Source organism: Odocoileus virginianus, chromosome 19 (genome assembly GCF_023699985.2).
Source record: "Odocoileus virginianus isolate 20LAN1187 ecotype Illinois chromosome 19, Ovbor_1.2, whole genome shotgun sequence".
In the NCBI taxonomy this organism is placed as follows: Eukaryota; Metazoa; Chordata; class Mammalia; order Artiodactyla; family Cervidae; genus Odocoileus; species Odocoileus virginianus.
Window position 1 is genome coordinate 22,768,117 of NC_069692.1, and position 20,282 is coordinate 22,788,398.

General features: G+C 38.8%; 1 protein-coding gene across 3 annotated transcripts in view; it reads left to right on the forward strand.

Annotated features, from left to right (window-relative positions):
* The first annotated feature begins 1,555 nt into the window (after positions 1-1,555).
* Positions 1,556-20,282, forward strand: part of REV3L (REV3 like, DNA directed polymerase zeta catalytic subunit) — a 176,210-nt gene continuing 157,483 nt past the window's right edge. For 2 of the 3 annotated variants that reach the window (XM_020890382.2, XM_020890383.2), the window contains exon 1: positions 1,556-2,172. In XM_020890382.2, coding sequence (XP_020746041.2) covers positions 2,034-2,172 — 139 coding nt within the window. In that variant the 5' untranslated portion in view covers positions 1,556-2,033. Of the gene's footprint in view, positions 2,173-11,795; positions 11,924-20,282 lie in introns of all 3 variants that reach the window. The other variant, XM_070449944.1, reaches the window with a different exon arrangement.

A 20,282-nucleotide genomic window follows, 5' to 3' on the forward strand; every position in this document is an offset into this window, starting at 1 on the left:
CCAGTGCTCTGTCCCTTTGAACCTTCTGGTTTTCCTACTTTGAGAACCACAATATTTCCAAATGAGGATCTCTCACAACACTTCAAATATATAGCAACCTACTAACCATTAAAATACACCTGGAAATACATGTATGAAAGAATGATCTCTAATTTGGGTAGACTGAAAATGACTGTCAAAAGTCCTAATTCAGTGGCCTATTTCAAACTTGAAACCACGGTTTCTGCTGTCTACTGCTTAAATAATTTTGCTGGGAAGAAACTCTTATAAATTTTTAAGTGAAAACTCTCGTTTCACAGATGAGCAAACAGAGGCCCCGAAAAAAAAAAAAAAAAAAAAAAAAAAACAATTTGCCCAAGGTCACGCCCAGTGTCAGTGACCAAGTCAGACAAAAAACCTAACGGTTCCAGTATTATGGACAACCCAGCTGCATCGCCTACTACCCTGTTTTTTCCCCCTCTCGCTTTCACAACTGCACCCCCTCCTTTTTGGATGAAGTTGTTTTGTCTAACGGTCCTTCCCTTTTGCTTTCTGGCCTTAGGCTAGTAAACCCTCACACAAACCGTTAATGAGTAACACTGGGAGTCCACATCTGATGCGGTGACTTTCACGGGCCTTTTCTTTGGCCGAAAATTTCGCTGAAGGGCTCTTAATCCTACATTCCGCCGGGGAAGGGAGGGGAGGAGGGAGGTCGCTGGGAACTGACAAGTCCTTACATGTCCAGGCGCGCGCCCGGGACGCAGCCTGAAGGCCCCGGGAGGAAACCAAGGAAGGAAATACTACGGCGAGAGGAAAGCACAGGGGCGGGAGAAAAACACCGCGGTGGGAAATCCCTGTGCACTGGATCTGCCAACCCCTGGCAAAGATGAGCAGAGCCGAGCGTGAATAAATCTCATTAAGCGGCCGGGTGCAGACACTGCAGAACGGCGGCGGAAGAGGAGGGGGCCCAGCGTCTCGCACGTTCGGGAGGGAGCGGCGGGGCGGCCCTTTTATAGGCCGAAGCCCGCGCTCGCGCGCCCCCGCCCCTCGCACCGCCCCTGGGCCACGCGAGAGGCCGCGGCGTTACCTGAGAAGGGCCGGCTGCGTCCGCCGCCCCCGCCTCCCGCGAGGCCGCGGCGGCACGAGATCTGCGCCTCGCCTCCTCCCCCGCTCCCACCCCGCCCCACTCCCGCGGGCGGGTTTTCTTACCTTGTAAAAGGCCGTTTCCGCGGCTGCCCCCGCCTTCTTTGCAGGATGTGAAATGGCGGTCGGCGAAGCGAGCGCGATCGCCGCGGCTCCGGCCAATCCCGCCTAGCCGCCAAAAAACCCTGAACACTGGCGCCCCCCTCCCCGCTGGGCCCTCCGAGCCCATCCATGACATCGGTGCTCCACCGCCCCCTCCCCCCGCTGCCCCTCACCCCAGGTGGCCGTGCCCACCGGCCGAGTCATCGATTCCCCGTGCCCTGCGCGGGCCCGGCTCTCCCGCAGCCACCGCCCTCGCTGCGTGCCCGGGGGCGGGGGGAGAAAACACCTACTCGGCCCCCCGCTTGGGTGTCCCGCTCGGGTGCCCGCCCCACTCCCTCCCTTTCCCGCCGTGTCCCCTCCCCCAACTACTCTTGGCCCTCCCTTCGCCCCACACGCTCTCACACACACAACCCCTTCTCCCCTCCCCCAGTGGTTGCGTCCGTGACATCATCATCATGGCAACAAGAGCTGCAGCCGGGGACCGAGGAGCCCGTGTGATTCCCGGCGGCGGCGACAGTGGCGGTAGCACCAGCAGCAGCACCGACGAAAGCGCGAGGGCTTCTCCCCGGTCGCCCCTCGCCGGGTGCTCCTGAGGAGGCGGCGGCAGCAGTGTAGTGCCCACGCCGCCCCCCCCGCCGCCGCGGCTCGCCGAGTCTGAGTGTGAGGGGAGGGGGCCGAGCCGCGGAGGGGAGGGGGCGCCGCCGCCGCCGCCGCCGCTGCTGTGGGGCCGCCGCTGCGGAAGGAACCGCCGCTGCTGCTGCCTTTGCCAGGTCGCTAGTGAAGAGGAGGTGGCGGCGGCGGCGGCAAACATGTTTTCAGTGAGGATAGTGACTGCCGACTACTACATGGCCAGCCCGCTGCAGGGGCTGGATATCTGCCAATCCCCCCTCACCCAGGCCCCTGTCAAGAAGGTGCCGGTGGTGCGAATCTTCGGAGCGACCCCGGCAGGTAAGCGGGCGCGGGGCGCGGGGCGCGGGCGGGAGCGACGGGCGCCCGGGCAGCTCTTCCCGCCGCGCACTCGCGCGCACGCCGCCGGCCCTCTCGGCTGATCGCTCCCGCGTCTTCCCTCCCCTTCGCCCTCCTCGCCTTTTCCTCCCGAGCGTGACCAGAGGCGCAAAAATGTGGGTCCGCGCGAGCGTTCCGCCCCCTCCTCCCCCCATCCAACCCCAGGCGGGGAGGCGGCGGGCGCCGAGTGTTTACACTGCGTGCGGCGGTCGGGAGCCGGGTCCGCACTCGGGGTCGCGCGGCAGGCGGAGCGGGCGTCGCTCTCGCCCAGGAGGACTGGGTCAGGTGGCCGCGCCATGTCTTCCGTGAGCGGGCGCGCAGGGGCCCCCCCTCTGAGGTGGGTGACTGGTGGGACCTCGGACACCCTCTGCGTCTCCCAAGTGCCCCTTGATGGAAACGGCTTGAGGAGTAGGGAAGTGTCAGTTCTGTTGTCAATCGCTCTTCGTCGCCTCTTCTCAGCAGCGCTCTCCTCTGCCCCTTCTGGAGATGCTGTGGGCTGAAGAGTGGCGCCTGGGGCCAGATAATCTTTCTCATTGAAGTGACCATGTGGTTCTGCTGTGAGGGCAGGTCTTAACTCTGGAGTTTCAAGTAAAGCCTCGGAGTCTGGGGGCAGGGCTCCGTCCCCAGGTGCGTTGCTTTCAGGGAAGTGTGTATCCGCGGAAGTAGGAAATGCATGTTTATGTCGCCCATTGTAAAACATCCCACTTAATAGCGTCAATTTCATAAGAACCACAGCTAAGCCCAGCAACGCAAACATTAAAGCAATGTCTCTATGCTGGGTTGTAGGATTGCATTTTAAATACACGTACATTTAAGACAATACGCTTTTTAATACGCTGTTTTGTTTTCAAAAACTATCTGGAACAAGTGGGGTGGGGAGACAGAAACTACGTTCTCAGAAGCTCTTGGGGATTTATGGTAGTATAAGTAGGATAGTGGCCAGATTTGCAAGGTTTTAAATTGCTTTGCTCTTCTAAACGCTTTGAACTGCCTATGTGAAATAATGGAGCTGCCTCCTAGAAAGAGATGCTCTCTAGCTATGTACTGCCCTATGGGATTTTAGATAGCATTTCCCACTTGATGCTCCTTGCATCACCATTCATCTTATTACTACAGTCAGTTTTCCTGTGGGCTATCAAGATAATAGCACTTTCCAAACTCAAGCACTCATTCTAAGCAGTTATCTTTTAATATGAATTCTCTTCATTAAAAATTTCAGTGTTGTTAGTGAGATTTGATAGAATGATATTTGATATTTCTTTTTAAAACAGCGACAAAGCTTTTGATGATATGGACTTTTTAAGATGGGGCATTTGAATGCTGTTAACAATTTGTTGAAAGTGTAACACCTGAAACTTAGAGGCTGGAGAATAGAGGCAATAAAATGTTTTGAAGGATAGATTTTTCTGCCCTTTTAAGTATAGTGGTGCTGTCTTTATTTCTAATTGGAATTTCAGTGTAATATACTGTTTTTTTCACTTCAGGTACAGAGGAAATATAAGATAGTGATGTTGATATAACTCTATTCAGCCACATTTTGAAATTATCAGAGGACGTGCTGATACTGTGGCATATACTGGGTATTACAATTTATATGATTTGGGTTACTTTTCTACACATAATTTTTTTTTCTACACTAGTCATTAAATGTATCCTTGAGTGATTTGCAGGCCTTGTTTTATAGACAAGTTTTGTTTGTGGAAAAAAATTTCACTGTGAGCTAGTAGTAATTTTATTATATGAAAAATCTTTTAAAAATAAAGAATATGGTGTACATTTGTTTCTCAGTATTAAAAATAGATGTGAACTAGTCTGTAGAAAGAAATACATACTTCATTTTTCTTGGCCATCTTACAATAGATTACCAGCATCACTCCCCTCTAAAAAAAAAACTGGATTTTTAAAAATACACCTTGAAATGTATAATGTAAATCAGAGTTTTTTGTATATACACTGAAAGATACAAAACGATACAGAGAATTTCAAACTTTAAGTTGTTAAGGATTATTGAATTTGCTATAAAATTTTTGTGTTTCCTCAAAAGGTGAAAAATTTTGATGTCACTGGCATACATTTAGAGTTTACAGCTTTCAGAGATCAAGCCAGCATTTCTAGCACGTAAAATTGATGTTAATAAACATAAACAAAAACTATACTATTATCTGCTTCTGAATTCTCTCCCCAAAGAAAAGCAGTCCAGCCACCTAGTAAAATAAATTTTGAAAATAATATAAAAAAGAAGTCAATTTGGTTCTCTAGTTTGAATGCTAGAATTTTTAATGAAAACAGATCTATTGTTTGAAATCACAAACTATGTTTATATATCTACTAATTAGTAAAATTAATGGAAAAGTGTAACACGGTAAATCTATGAAATTAAGATTTTTCCTATATAGTAGTTAATTTTGGGAGTCCTGAATTCCTTACGTTGGTTTGGAGAAAATATTTTTAAACTGAGTTTGCGTTTCAAGTGAAATTGTGAAAAATAGCAGCAGAAGAAATCTTCCAAATAAAGTGACCATTTCAGATGCACATTATAAAATTTTGAACTGATTCATTTATTAGATTTTTACTAGTTCAGTTTTTCTATTATTGCATGAAAAATATTTTTCTGCTTTAGAAAACAGTCCAGTTGACTTCCTATTGTCCTATGTTTTGAGGGCATATTTGAGTAATTTAAGAAATATATTTAGTGTCTTAGGTTTAAAAGCTCTCATATCTTAAGTTGGTGAAATTTGTAAAGGTATTTTAAGAACTGGTACATTCAGATTTGAATGGTAAATCCTGACTGATTTAATCCCTTGCTGATTGAGGATATTGGTTCCTGAGAGAATCACTTATATTTTCTATATGTAAGTGATGGAATTATTTTTAAAAACCTGAAAACATCTTTGGCTTTTTTTTCACTCATTTAAGTGACTTGAGTATTGATTTGACATACAATGTGTTGAGCAATTTAACAACTTTTTGGTAACTTGTTTTAGTGGAGGGAACCCAGGTTATACCTAACTACAGTACAAGACAGCGTTTTTATTTTTTCACTTAGATTTGAATATGGGTGTGAGTGCTCTGGGATTTCACTTCAAAAAAAATCCTAGGGCTTTACTATGAGAAACTGACTCAGGTGAATCTGGGAAGCTGCCCAGTTACCACATCCCAACTCTTGCTTATTAGTTGCCTGATGTAACTCACTTCACGTCGAGCTTAGCTTCGATAGCTTTCTCAGCATCAATTTAAAACAGAATTATCCTTTCAAAAGCTTCCCTGCTGAGATGCAGAGGAGGAGTAAATAGTAGAGTGTGAGCGAGATGTTCACAAAGCAAGTAATTAAACAAAGTAGGCCAAACAGACTATAGAGGGAGCTGCTTGACTTTAAGATTACTGTAAGGAACTCTGCCATCATCCCCTCCCCCCCGCCCAGTCTTCCTCCAGCTAGTGAAATATGAACAACTTAGATGACAAATAATTTCTCTAATAAAAGTCTTGTTTGTTCATAGCCTCTTTTTTTTTTTTCCTAAATCATTTAACAATATTTTAACATCACACAATGCCTATTTAATATAAATATTAGAAAGATTTTTCAGGAGCACTACTGAGATGTAGTGTTTTACCACAAACACAATTAGTCACTTTAGTAGGTATCTGAACCCCGAGTTGCAAATTTTATGAGGTTTCTGTATTATGCTTAACTTAAATAACCGTAAGTTAATCAGAAGCTTATTAAACGGGAGTCCTCTAAAATCTGTGGACACAGTGGAATCTTGTAATATGTGATTCAGTACATTCAGTGAACACTTAGTGAGAACTTAGTACATATATTGAGCTGATTTTTAAATGGCGTCATTATGAACAACTTTTACCCTCCACAAGCTCACAGTGTAGGAGAGACGGTAGATATGTAAACATAATTCAAACATAGTTTAATTGGAATATAAAATGTGTATTAAGACAAAGTGGGGACTCAAAGAGGACACGTTCAGTGACCACCTGGCAGGCCAAAAGGGGAGTCAGGGAAGGCTTCATGAAGGAAGTATGGATTAAGTCATTTTAAAGGAATTTCAAAAGACTTTAAAAATTCTAATAGGGGAACAGATGCAAGGTAACTCACAAATGAAGAGAAGACTGCTCTTGGCCCAGTAGCTTGGCAGTGCATAGCAGAATCCTTGAAATGTTTTTTGACCCAATAATTTTAGTTTTAGGGGTTTTGATCTATGAATGTAAATCTTTTGACAAAATCTGATTATCTTTTGAATCCGTCTATTTCTTTCATTATCCATCACCACCCTAGTCTAAACTACTAGCATTTTTGGATGCATTTACAATAGCCTCCTAATCTTGGCCTACCCCAATCTATTCTGTTCCCCTCTAATCTGTTTTCTACACTGTAATCAGAGGGATCTTTTCAAAATGCAAACCTTATTATATCCCCCTACTACTTGGTATGCTTCAGTAGTTTTCCATTGCATTTAGGATAAGGACAAAGCTACATGTCTTATGTGGTGGCGTCTACATGTCTTACAAGGTCTTGCACAGTTTGGCCCCTACCTCTCTATCCAGTCATGGCTTGAGCCATGTCCTTCTTGCCTTGCTCTTTATGTTCCAGCCACATTGACCTTATTTCAGTCCCTTATTCTTGCCATGCTCCTCCCACAGTGAAGCCTTTGAACCTGCTGTTCCCTCTGCCTAGAATGTTTTTCTTTTTCCTTCACCTAAACTCCCAATTTATCTTTCCTCAGGGAAGCCTTCCCTACCATAGACTCTCAAAGCTTCATAAACTCTCCTTCATAACACTTGCTGTAGTTGTCATTTTTAAATACATAGGAGATTAACGTTTGTTTTTCCCAGTTACCTCCATAAATGCTGGTAATGTGTTCATTTTTGCTCACCATTATACAGCCAGTGGTTGCTTACCACAGAGCTTGAAACTCAAGCATTTGTTGCAAGAATTAATAGATGATAGGCATAACAGGGAACAACCCCAAATGTTCAGCAACTGAGAAGTGGTTACATAAATTGGGCATATTTAGTAGAATTTGTCTTTAAAATCATGTTTTCATGATTGTTATGTTATATAAAATAATACAGGAAAGTGCTATCAGTATATTATGTTGGAAAAATCTGTTTATGAAATAATAATTTATTTAAAATGCACCGAAATAGAAAGGTTGCTTATCTCTGGGAGGTGTATTTTGTATTTTTCAGCTTTTCTGCAGAGAATGTATTGATTTTATAATTTGGAAGAAATATATATATAAAATTAAGGAAAAACTATCAGAAATATGAGAAAAAGCCTTGAGTTTGATATTGGGCTGCCAAATAAGTATCAACTGAAATATCTGATTGCATGATGAAAGTGTTGAATTTGATTATATAAATTCAGTTTAGGAACTGCAGAATTATTCTTATATTAAAGAAGGCCAATAATTTCTGGTTTTATATACTCATTTTTATGTAAACTGATTTTAATTTTAAAATGTTTTGCAGAGTAGCATGTCTTTGACACAGCAAAATGAAATAGCAATGAAATAGAGCAGGTCAGAAATTGACTTGTATGTAAGAACTTAAGTGTATGATAGTGGATGCTACCTTTCCTATTAGTAGGGAGGAAGATTCTTTAATACTGAGTGTTGGAATACCTACTTAGTCATCTGGAAAAGTAAAAACTTGGCTTCCAGATGAGTCAGAAGATTTAAATGTAGAAACAAACAAACAACGTAAGATAATTATTTTAATCTAGGAATGGTGAAGGCCTTTCAAAGTATGATACAGAACTGAAGCCAGATTGCTGAGTTTTACAATGTAAAGTAAAATTCTGTATAGAGACAAAAATCATAAAGTTAAAAGAGAAATAGACTGGTAAAGCTTATTTGTACACTTTTCACAAAAGACTAGTTTCCTCTTAATATACAAAGAGCTCCTAGAAAATAATCCAGTAGAAAAAGTGAGCAGAGAGAATTCTTATGAAAAGACATGTGATTTTATTATAATGAAGATGTAAATTAAAACTACAACATTACCGTTTATCACCTAATTAGAAAAGATTGATTATACAGTATAACTTGAGGAGGATGAGAGAAGGGGAAATGGGCATTCTCGCATATTGCTGGTGGGAGTATAAAATGTTCATTTTCCATGGAAAACAATTTAGAAGTCATTTTCAGAATTTAAGTTGCATGTATATTTTGGTAGTTCGTCTTCCTTTTTTGAGGGGAGAGGGGTTCTGCATTGCACAGCTTGTGGGAGCTTACCCTACCGTGGGTTGAACCCAGGCCCCTGGAAGTACAGAGTTCTAACCACTGGACTGCCAGGGAGTTTCTCCCCCTTGTTTTTTTATTCTTTCTTTTATTTTTCATGTACATTTTGATCTAGCAACTTCATTGAAGGATTTTATCCTCTAAAAGATGTTATATATGTGTCAAATGAGCATGTAAGAATATTTGTGGCAGGATTGTTTGACATTGCAAAAGGTTGGAAATAACCTAAGTGTAAATCAGTAGTTAAGTAAATTATGGTCTATCTCTTCAGTGGAGTACTAGGCAAGTCTTTAAAGTGGTGAGACAGTACTACATGTACTGCTCTGGTGCCATGTGTAAGATATGTTAAAAGGAAAAAAAGCAAAATGCAAGGCTCCATATGTGGTATGCTACCATTTGTGTGGCTTAAAAAATATATATACACACACACATATATAATATAAATTAAATATTTATATGTAAATATAAATATATATTTATAAGTAAATATATATTGTATATATATGTACATATATATCTGAAAGGATACATGAGAATTTTGTAACAGTGGTTGCTTCCAGTGAGGGTAATTGGTGGCCTACAGTAGGACAAACGTGTTAATCTAATTTTTTTTAAGTATACTCTTCAGTAACTTTTGGAGGTTTTTTGCACTGTGCGTGTGATACTCAAAGTTAATTTTTTTAGATTATGTTTTACTTGCAACAATTGGTAAGGAAGAGCAAAAATACAAGGTCATAGTAGTCATAAATATTTAGTTGTCAAATGGTTACTGCAGTACTGTTTAATTTTAGGTTTTAACAGAGGTCTTCTAATTCAGAGCTTCCACTTGATGTTATGTGGCTCTCTGGAGGTGGTCGACCCTAGTGGAGTGGAGTCTGAAGGCAGGCTGTGGGGTTCCTTAAGCAGATTGCATGATGAGCACAGCACAAGTGTTGGTCGCTCAGTCGTGTCTGACTCTTCGCGACCTTGTAGACTATAGCTCGCCAGGCTCCCTTTGGGATTCTGTCCATGGGATTCGCCAGGTGAGAGGAGTGGGGTTGTCATTCCCTTCTCCCGGGGATCTTCCCAACCCAGGAGTCGAACCTGGGTCTCCTGGATTGCAGGCAGATTCTTTACCATCTGAGCCACCAGGGAAGCCCCATGATGAGCACAGCCAGCAGTTATTGCTCTCTTTGGTATTTTAAGTACGTTAAAGGAAGTGCTTTACCATTGATACTTGAAATCTGCTTCAGCCAACCAGAGACTGTAGCTGCCTCTTATGGAGAAGGGATCATGAAACTGTTACTGGAGTTTGTATTCTGGGTGCTTTGGAGAGTGTCATCTGATGATGGAAGGACAGGGTAGCAGGATGTTGCTCTGGGGCCTAGCCATTAGCCTGTACTTTGCCTGTATTGGATCAGCTTAGCTGCCATTTAGCTTGCTACAAGGTGACTGCCTAATAGCGTATGTATGTTCTGCAAAAATTAAGCATCATTGTTATTTTGAAATGTTCCTAATGTGGAAAAGGTTGGATTTGAAATCCATTCATATTGCTACAAGCTTTGTTTAATTTTCTTTCATAATTATATAAAGAAAATATAATTTTTTTTCATCAAGCACAATGTTGATGCCTCCAGAAGACTTCCTGTTGGCTATTGTGCTGAATGAATATTATTTACAATGTGAAAGGGGTTGGAAAACACTGTTCTGGTGAAATTCTTTCATTTTATTTAAAGAAAACGGATGTCTCGATAGATTAACTCAAGGATTTGTTCAGTGTCCTGTATCCTGTAATTGGTTGGTGTGGGGCTGGGTCTAAAAACTGGGGATTTTGACTCTCAGCCCTTACTACCTCACACTGTCTCCCCATATCTGAGAATTGGAAAGGCCTTGGTTATAATTAAAAGACAAACATACAGACGTTTAGAGAAATTGTTAAAAAAAAAAAAAGCATGTACACAGTTTAGAAATCTCAGAGGGCCTACTATGTTCAATAGTGTTTAGACTCTTCTCGTAGAATAGTTGGATTTGTTTTGTGATGATTGTAGCCCTCTCTTATTAAAAAATAATGTCTATAACATATATGTCTATAGATTAGTCTATAACAAGAATTTAGGACAGATATAAACAAAAATTGGTACTAGAATTGTATGTATATAGTTTTCCAAAGAGAAAGGCGATGGATCAGGAGACCTTTCAGAGTTCCTCTGGTGCTGTACTTAAACATTTTCTGGTCTTACTTTTGGTTGGATTAGAATTTGTTCAATTAAAAATGAGTGAAAAATGAGTTTTTAAGTAGGTTGGGTTTAAGTAGGCTTCAGAGGATGTTGCCATTAGCCTTATATATTCCTGAGAAATACTTGGAAACTTACTAAGATATGGAACAATGGGATGGTGTATGTCACTTTGGTACCTGACTGCCACAGTGATACTGAATGAGGGAGGAAATAAATAATGGGAGTTGAGGTACAATAAACTGGGTGAAATTCTGTCAACTTAGAGTTTCCAGATAAGGCAGGAGTAGGTGTCTTAGGCAATTTAAAGAAAAATTCTTCACTGTCTGGACATAAAGTAGGTGCATTTTGAGGCTAAAACAATTTATAAATAAAACCCTCTTAATGACAGTCTCTGTAACCTTTTGGTGTGTGGTTGGGTGGGGTATTTTTTGTTTTTATTTTTTGTCATTTTTTAAGTTTTCCAGATGACCTGTGTTTTTTCCAGTTCTCGGTAGATTTTTAAGTATTTCATTTTTAAGTGAAAAATATTTTGTTGCTTAATTAGTATTGGCAAACTGGACTGTTTTCTGCAGCAGAAATTGAATATATGCCTAACAAAGTAAATTTGGAGAAAAAAGGGCAGTAATTGTCTTTGGAAAATTTAAGGTTTTTTGGTCCAATTCTGTTTTCTTTTTAGATGATAGCTGTGGGAAGTACCAAGATTTTGAGGTCAGTTTCCTTGGGGACAGTTATTTAATTTTCTTTGGGTTAAGAGAGCATTTACTATATAAATGATTCAAAGAATTAAAAAAAGCGTGTTACCTCAAAAATGCTTGTGTAATATATAACAGTTTAACAACAGTTTTCTATTTTTCTTCTATTTATTATAATTACCAAGGAAGTATAACAGGAATTAAAAGAACTATCTTATTTTGCATATATATTTATACTTCAAAGTAATTTATATATTAAATTAGGTATTGTTTGAGATGGTGAAATGAAAGACTCTGTAAGTAAGAATACATGTTGATATGTGAAAAAAATGTGAAGTTAAAACATGTTGGCATACTCCTAGTTTCTCAGAACAAGAAAATGACTAATCTAAATTTCATTTCAGAATAAAAACCAAGACAAGCCACATAAAAGCAACCTAAAAATTAATCTGTCATCATATTATTTGTTTTAAAACTATGGAATAAAATATCTGAGGAAGATTTCTCTCAAAATTGTTTTTCTCAATTTCAAGTAAGTAATTTATTTTGGTTGATATATTGGGGATGAGGGGAGGTGGGAGTGAACCTTGGCATTGAAGTTTATAAATCTACTCATCCTTAAAGTAACAACCCAAAGATTAACCACTTTAAAGCCTTCTGTAACTCCTTTGCCCATTCCCAAAAGATCCTGTTTGGTTTCCCACAGTCCTAGCCTCCTTTCACATTGCTGATAAAGGACTGACTACACTGAGTGTTGTATTTGTCTGTAGGAATAGTCATATTGGCACTACCCTCGTGTTCCTCCTGCCCCACACCCCTATTCCAGGTCCCTACTGCTGCTGAGAAACCCTGGACAGGTTATTTTATTTCTGTGAGCCTTCATTTCCTCCTCTGTAAAATTAGTTTTAATAATTTCTACCTCACTGGATTATTATGATTAAATACTAGTAACCAGCAACTGTCTGGCATATATAGTAATATAACTATTACTTTCTTTCTAACCCTTCTAAGTCCAGAATCTGCCACATTACTAGGTGTATACCAGGTGCTCTTTAAATTGAGTTGAATTGGAATGAAAAATGGAAGTTTTGTAGCATTTATTAATTCCTCACAATAGGACAAACTAAAATATCTAACATGTGGTATAAGGCTTTTTCCAGTTGGTCACTGATTCACATGTCTAAAGTCTAGGTAATGACCAGTTTAAAACTTGAAAAATCGTCTTTTTTTTTTTTAAAGTACCCTACCCAGGCTTGATTTTTCTTTTTAAAATTGTTGATGTATACATATATAGACAGTTAACTATCCAGGCCTGATCTTGCCCTGGAAAAGGGCAGTGTTAAGCCATTGGTCAAGGACTAACTACAGTTTTCCAGTATTGCAGTTTAAGTTAAGTGTATTTCTTGGGAAAAGAGCCTTATTTTCTAAAGTTTTTTTTTTTTTTGGTTTTAAATGGTAGTAGAGTGAGTTGAAGGTGTCTGTGCCAGAGGTCATTGCAAAGGTGACAGGAGGAACTATTGCTCCCTTTTTTTTGCCTTTTCTGAATTTGTAACACACACACAAATTGAAACCTTTGGTTTTTAAACCCATTTAGAATTGTGAAATGTGGACCAAATGAATTTGTTACTATTTGGAGTTTCAGTTTTCTTCCATTAAAAAAAATATATATATATATATTCCCAGGTTTTGTTTTGCTTTTTTTTTTTTTCATTTATTTTTATTAGTTGGAGGCTAATTACTTTACATCATTACAGTAGTTTTTGTCATACATTGAAATGAATTAGCCATGGATTTACATGTATTCCCCATCCCAGTCCCCCCTCCCACCTCCCTCTCCACCCGATCCCTCTGGGTCTTCCCAGTGCACCAGGCCCGAGCACTTGTCTCATGCACCCAACCTGGGCTGGTGATCTGTTTCACCCTAGATAATATACATGTTTCAGTGCTGTTCTCTTGAAACATCCCACCCTGTTTTGCTTTTTAATAAGATTGTCTTTTTTTTTGTTTAATGAAGTCTTTAGGAAGATTTTTCAAATTAATTTTGATGTATCACACTTTGGTTGATGATGTTTAGTGGTTATAAAATAGAAGCCAAGTTAGTCAAAGCCAAGTTACATCATTTTACTAACAGAGGTTATAGATCATTTATTGAGCCCTTACTGTGTGCCTTATTCTAAGTGTTTTAATTTTCACAACTCTATAAAACAAGTACTTTTATCCCCATTTTACAGTTGAGGAAATGAGGCATGCAGAGGTTAACTAACTTTTGCCTAAAGTTATTCAGCTTATGTTTACTTCATAGCATGTGAGAACTAAAATGAGGGAATATGTACTACATCATTAGCTGCATAAACAGAAGAAGCAGGGAAGCAAAATCTGAGATGTATGTCTCCTAATACTTCCAGAATCTGATAGTAACCATTATTAAGACATTGATCGTGAATGTATTCTTATTCACTGATTTTTTTTTTTGTAATAAATATACCCTGCAACGTTGTACTGACCCTGTTTTTCCTGAGCAATATTAATGTCTCCTTTCAAATTCTTTTTCCCATTTGGACTGAATTATTTTGTTTTTATGTATATGTGTTTGTAAGGTGATAGTAGGGCTTTACTATAATATCAGTCTGATACAAAAATATTTTTATAAGTTAATTAAACAAATAGTATATGAATATGTTCTTGTGAAATTTAAAAAACAGAAAACAGGTAAAACAAAAATTTTCCTTGACCATCAATCCTATTCACCTCCCCACTGGTATCAATTTTTATATAACAAACCTCCCCCAAAATTTACTGTATAAAACAATAGCCATTTGTTAGCCCATAATTCTGGCATGGGCTCAGTTCAGCAATTCCACTCCTGCTTCTGACTGGGCTTGCTTATGTGGCTGGGTCAGCCGAGTGGTCATCTGGAAGCTATTTGGCCTAGAATGGCATCACTCATAGTCTGGATATTGGTGCTAGGGTGAGGGGGGAGACCTATGTGTTTCCAGCAGCTAGCCTTCGAATTCTGTAGCCAGGCCCAGAGTTGGTGTGGGAGGAGTTCCCTGACTGTGTGGCTCATTAGGGGACCGTTACTGCTAAAGTATGCTGTACCTCTGTTGCTTGCTGACTCATGTTTCAGGAAACATTTGTCAGTGTACAGCGCCTTGTTCTTGAAAAAGTATAGTGTTTAAACAATTAATTTACCAATTCAGATAAATTCAGTTAATTTCTTTTTCTCACTTGTTTTACACCATTCTGACCATCCCTCAGCATCATTCTTGGTCCCATTCACCCAGAAAATTTAATTGAACCCCCACTAAGTGCACAATAAGCTGTCATGAGGTGAGCTCAGGTGGAGCAGTACTGTTGTCAATACTGCTACTTCATCATCCAAGTTTCATAAACTTTTCTACCTGTCTGTTTCATTTTACAAACAATATTCTATAAAAGCAGATAATTACAGTTGTTTTTTTTAATGACCAACAGCTCACACCATACTGAATATATCTTGTGTACTACATTTTTGAAAATGTTTTAGAAAGATAGTCCCAGTAAGAAAAACTATAATACAGAGGTGCTTTCTGTGTTATGGTTTCCCACCAGCAATACTGAGACTTTTTCCATATTTTCACCAAGGTTATGGTCTCAGATATTTTGATCTTTATCAGTTTAATAGATAAAACATATGGATCTCAGTGTAGTTTTAATTTGCATTCTTTTATTATAAGTGAGATTGAGTGTCCTTCCATATATTTGAGAACCATTTGTATTTCCTTTTCAGGGTACTACTGGATTATCTCTTACCCACTTTTCTATTGTGAGTCTTGGTCTTTTGATTGTTGATTCCAAGGAGCTCTTCATATATTAGGAAAATTGGTCCCTATCTGTGAATTGAGTTACAAATATTTTTTCTAGTTTGTTTGTTCTTATGGTAAATTATGTTTTATTTGAATATTTTTTCATTTTATAAAAAAGTTTGAAAAAAAAAGTTTGTATCGTAAATGAGGCTTTTAGAAAAATTTAGTTTAATCTTGGTTTAAGTTTTAGGTATGGGAATGGAAGAAAACTTCTAGAACTTAGCTTTCAAAACTCTGACTTAAAATGAACAGTTTCAGAAGGATCCTATGTTCAGTACACTTCTTTCTCTTCTAAGTTTGGTTCTATCATGAGAACCACTGCTTTTGACAGACCAATCTAAGAAGTAGGATCATTCTTTGGAGGGTAATTTTTAGCTGATTGAGTGTATAGCATAGGTAGACAATACATTTGTGTTATTACTTATTGTTAATAATGTTGCTTTGAGTCTTGTCTAGTACAGTGTGTATGTTTTTGTGTGTGTAATATGTGCAGTATATACACACACATATATAGTGGTAGTGTTTCAAGTAATGCTCTCATATAACCCTTTATCTCTTTAGCCGGCTTTTACTTAATCAACCGTGTAGCTATATGAGGGTGGCTACATTAGGCCAGCACTTTTCCAGTGGGCCACAAAGAAGAAAGACAAACAGACTGTGACCTTTTTTGAGAAGGCAAAATAATGCTACCCATATCCTAATAATATCCTATATTTTTAACAAGGTTTTAAGGAGCTAGGAAGAGAATAGCAGAGGCATCTATGATCTGTGCAGCATCTGACATTATGGAATACTTTGACTTCTTCCCTTGAGTTCTATATAAAAGTGAATTAGAAAACTGCAAGGTTGAAGAGATTAGCATGTTTTAAGTCATTTAATGTAGTTTTTAAAAGTTTTTAAAATTGGCAAACCTTCTTCATGATAGTTTTACCCAAGAGCATCAAAAAAGCAAAGCAAACAGGAATCCTTAAGTAATTTATAGTGGGAAATGGTAGGAAACCAGTTTTTGCCATGCTTTAGATACTTTTTAATTTTTCAAAGTTGTTGAGGTATTCTTTAGGGTATATAATATTTTCAGTATCTTTGTAAATGTTTCGTTGACAAAGTTTTCTATTTATTTGACACCAGATCGTTGCCCTACTATTATTTCCTTGATTAATTCTTTTTTTAAAATTCTAGTATTTCTGAGGTTAATACATCTCACACTGTGTACATTTAACACAGGTTTTTTTTTCCCCTGAAGAGCTGGTATTAAACTGATGGTACATCTTATAATAGATGACTTCCTGAAGAAAATGTGATGTTTCATAATTGATTTTCATTTTCTACTTATTTTTAATCTAATAGGTCATGAAACTTTCCCACTTTATTTTGTTCTTTGTTTTTTTCTTTATCTCTGTTTTAACTTTTGTACATTTTGATGTGTTATTTGGCACATAAAGCTTTATAACTGATATGTCTTGTATAACTACTTTTCAAACTAATTATGCTGAAGAATCACCTTTTTTCTGATACTTATTTAAAATACACTAAAAGTACTAGAAAAATGAAATGAGAAAGAAAACCCAACAAGCAAAATACAAACTCCCCTTTTTAATGATTATTAAACAGGTATAGAATTCCCCTCTCAAACTACTGTAAGAGTTTCTAGTTTGATACTTGGCTTGTTACAAACTCATAACAAACAGTTCCTTCATAGACTGAATTTAAGTAACACTATAGATATTTTTTTAAATCAGTCTAAACTCTGGTTTCTGTTTTTTGCAGCACAGACTCTGTTTTATGTGTTTTATTAAAAAGCATGATGCAGTAAGCATTTTAAAAAACATATACAGATTTGTAGCTTTAATTAAAAAATTGGGGAAAAAATAAAAAATATTTTCTTTTATGTAATACAAGGAGTTTATCTTATTTTAGATTTTTGTACTGTCAGCTTCCCAATTGTTAAGACTATCTTGTAAATGTTGAATGTTTTAAACTGTGTATCTTTAAAAAATCTTTAGCATGTGTATTAAATTTAAATAGAGCAATTTAAACTGACCTCCATGTATTAATTTGGTGTGGAGCACCACATGACTGAGCAACTGAGCGAAGCGTGACACCACCGCTGATCTATTTATCCCATACTACTTATACCCATTTTTGAGCTCCAGGTTTGACTGATTGATTGATTGATTTTGGTTGCCTTAAATACATTTTCAGGTACCATTTTTCATTACAGATTCATTTCTTCAGCAGTTTAAGAAGATGTGCTTAATGTTTGTGTAAGCCCCAAGTTTATCCATCTGTTAACAAGAGACTGTTTATCTGGTCCTGTTGTTTGCAAGTTGACAGAGTATGGGAAGTCCAATTGATTGTCTTCACTTTTGCTTATAAACTGATAGAATTGCCCTCCCAGTTATACAGAGCTAGTAGTTGAGTACAACCCACTTAGATGAAAACATTCATTTTGTGTGCCCCTACTGGACTGAGGTTTATTTTCCCCCATTCTGACTGCACAATCTCTGACATGTGGGAGCAGACTTACTCTGGGATAACTTGCGGTGCTTTCTGTCTGTGTGTGTGTCTTTCTGTCTTTACTCCAGAGCATTATATGAAAGTCTCCAGGTTATGAAAGCCCTTATAACTTCTGATGATTTTTATCAGTGATGGAAGCTCATTTAACATCCAGAATGAAGAGGGCTGTTCTGCAGTTTTGTTGATAGTGAGAGTTGTGTTTTTAGAATAGATGAAGAAAGAGAGGTATTGAGTGAGAAAATATAACCTTGGTACTGAGTGAGAAAATACAACCCAACACATCTTAGAAAGTTTTTAGTAGGGGGCCAGTTTCTCTTTGAGTGGATTTTGTCTCCAAGGGGAAGAATAGCGCAGCATATCTTAAATATTTTAGTGGAAAACTGGAAGAGTTATTTTGTATTCAATTGATTCTAAGATGTTTATCTCCCCCTCCCCATTTTTATAGCTCAATAGGGGATGTAGCTTACAATCAGTGGTTAAAGAAAGTCAAAGTGTTAGTCGCTCAGTCGTGTCCAGCTCTTTGCGACCCCGTGGACTGTAACCCACCAGGCTCCCCTGTCCATAGAATTCTCCAGGCGAGAATACTGGAGTGGGTTGTCATTTTCTTCTCCAGGGGATCTTCCTGACCGAGGGATCGAACCCAGGTCTCCTGCACTGCAGGCAGATTCTTCACCATCTGAGCCACCAACTGTGCTGGGCTTAGTCACTCAGTCCTGTCCTACTCTCTGCGATCCCCTGGACTGTAGCCCTCCAGGTTCCTCTGTCCATGGGGATTCTCCAGGCAAGAATACTGGAGTGGTTTGCCTTGCACTCCTCCGGGGGATCTTCCCAACCCAGGTTATTGAACCCAGGTCTCCCGCATTCAGATTCTTTCATTTGGTAAAGAATCAGGGAAGCTACGAATCAGTGGTGCACCATGTTTAATTGGAAGAATGTTCGTTCTTAGTTGCATAAAAATTAATGGTGTCTTAAAATCTTTGGTATTTTGGATTCAGTGAAATATATTAATAGCTGTTTAGCTTAGTACCATTCTAAATATAATCTCCTCACTTAGTGTGAGTAAAGAATTGATAGCTTTTCTTTTTTTTGGACCGTTTTGGTCTTGGGTTAACTCTCTAGCTTTATTCACCTGGAAATGATAGAAATAGAATGTCAGTTGTGTAACCGACTACCATTGCTTTTAGTAAGAATGAATCATGGTTGGTAAAGTACATATGGACTGGGAGGACTGTGAATAAACTGTAAATATTAATAGCAGTGGGAGACAACTGCTTTGGGCTTCCCTGGGTACGATAACTCTTATAGTTGAGCAAGTTTATCGTGAGTCTGGGAATCTTGTCTGTAGATGAAGACGGTGATTACTATTCAGTATTTCCAAGCTAAGTTGAATACTGCAGCAGCCTTTGTGATTTCATTCCTTTTACTTAACCTGCCACCTGGAAGGCCAAAGGGAAAACTCCCTTAATTGGTATGAAAACTCCTGCTGAAGAGTAACTACCTGATACTGCCTTGCTGGCATATTGTTTCATGTTTTATATCCTGCCAAGTATAACTGGTATCTAGAGTGGCCTCTTTGGGTCATGTACCTCTCAATGTTGAGGAATATCAGGGGTGTTGTCCTTTATTTCGTGATTTTGTTTAACGCTTTTTTGTTTTCAACATTTGCTAAGTGAATCTATATTTATTACTTATTCTTAATAAGAATTTTAATTATAAATATATAACAAAATAATATCTATAATATGTATAGATTAAGGAATATAAAAGAGACACAGATATAAAAAACAGACTTTTGGACTCTGTGGGAGAAGGCAAGGGTGGGATGATGATTTGAGAGAATAGCATTGAAAATGTATATTACCATATGTGAAATAGAAGAGCAGTCCAAGTTCGACGCATGAAACAGGGCACTCAAAGCCAGTGCACTGGGACAGCCCAGAGGGATGGGATGGGGAGGGCGGTGGGAGGGGCTCGGGATGGGGGACACATGTACACCCGTGGCTGATTCATGTCAGTGTATGGCAAAAACCAGCACAATATTGTAAAGTAATTAGCCTCCAATTAAAATAAGTAAATTAAAAAATCTTTTTACAACTCAGAATAAGAAATAGAACGTTACAAATATCTTTGAAGTCTCTGATTGCCTTCTCCTCTCCTATCTGTCTTATCTTTTCCTTGTTTTTCTTTAAAGTTTTACCTCATTTGTAAACATCTGTAAACAATATATTATTTGGCTTTTATCTTTTTAGAGTTACTTATGTGTATCTGTTCTTCTGTGACCACCACCAAGCCAACATTATGTTCTAAGGAGTCATCTGTGTTGTATTTTACAGCTGTAATTCATTCATTTTTACTGCTGTATAGTATTGTTATATGAATATATCAGATTTATTCATTTTCTTAATCTTTGCACATCTGAGTTGTGTCCTGGTTTTATTAATCCTCAGTTATTAGCAATGCCATTATGAAAACTGTTGTACATGCCTTCTAGTGCATGTGTATAAGAATTTAGCATGTCTTCTAGTGCAT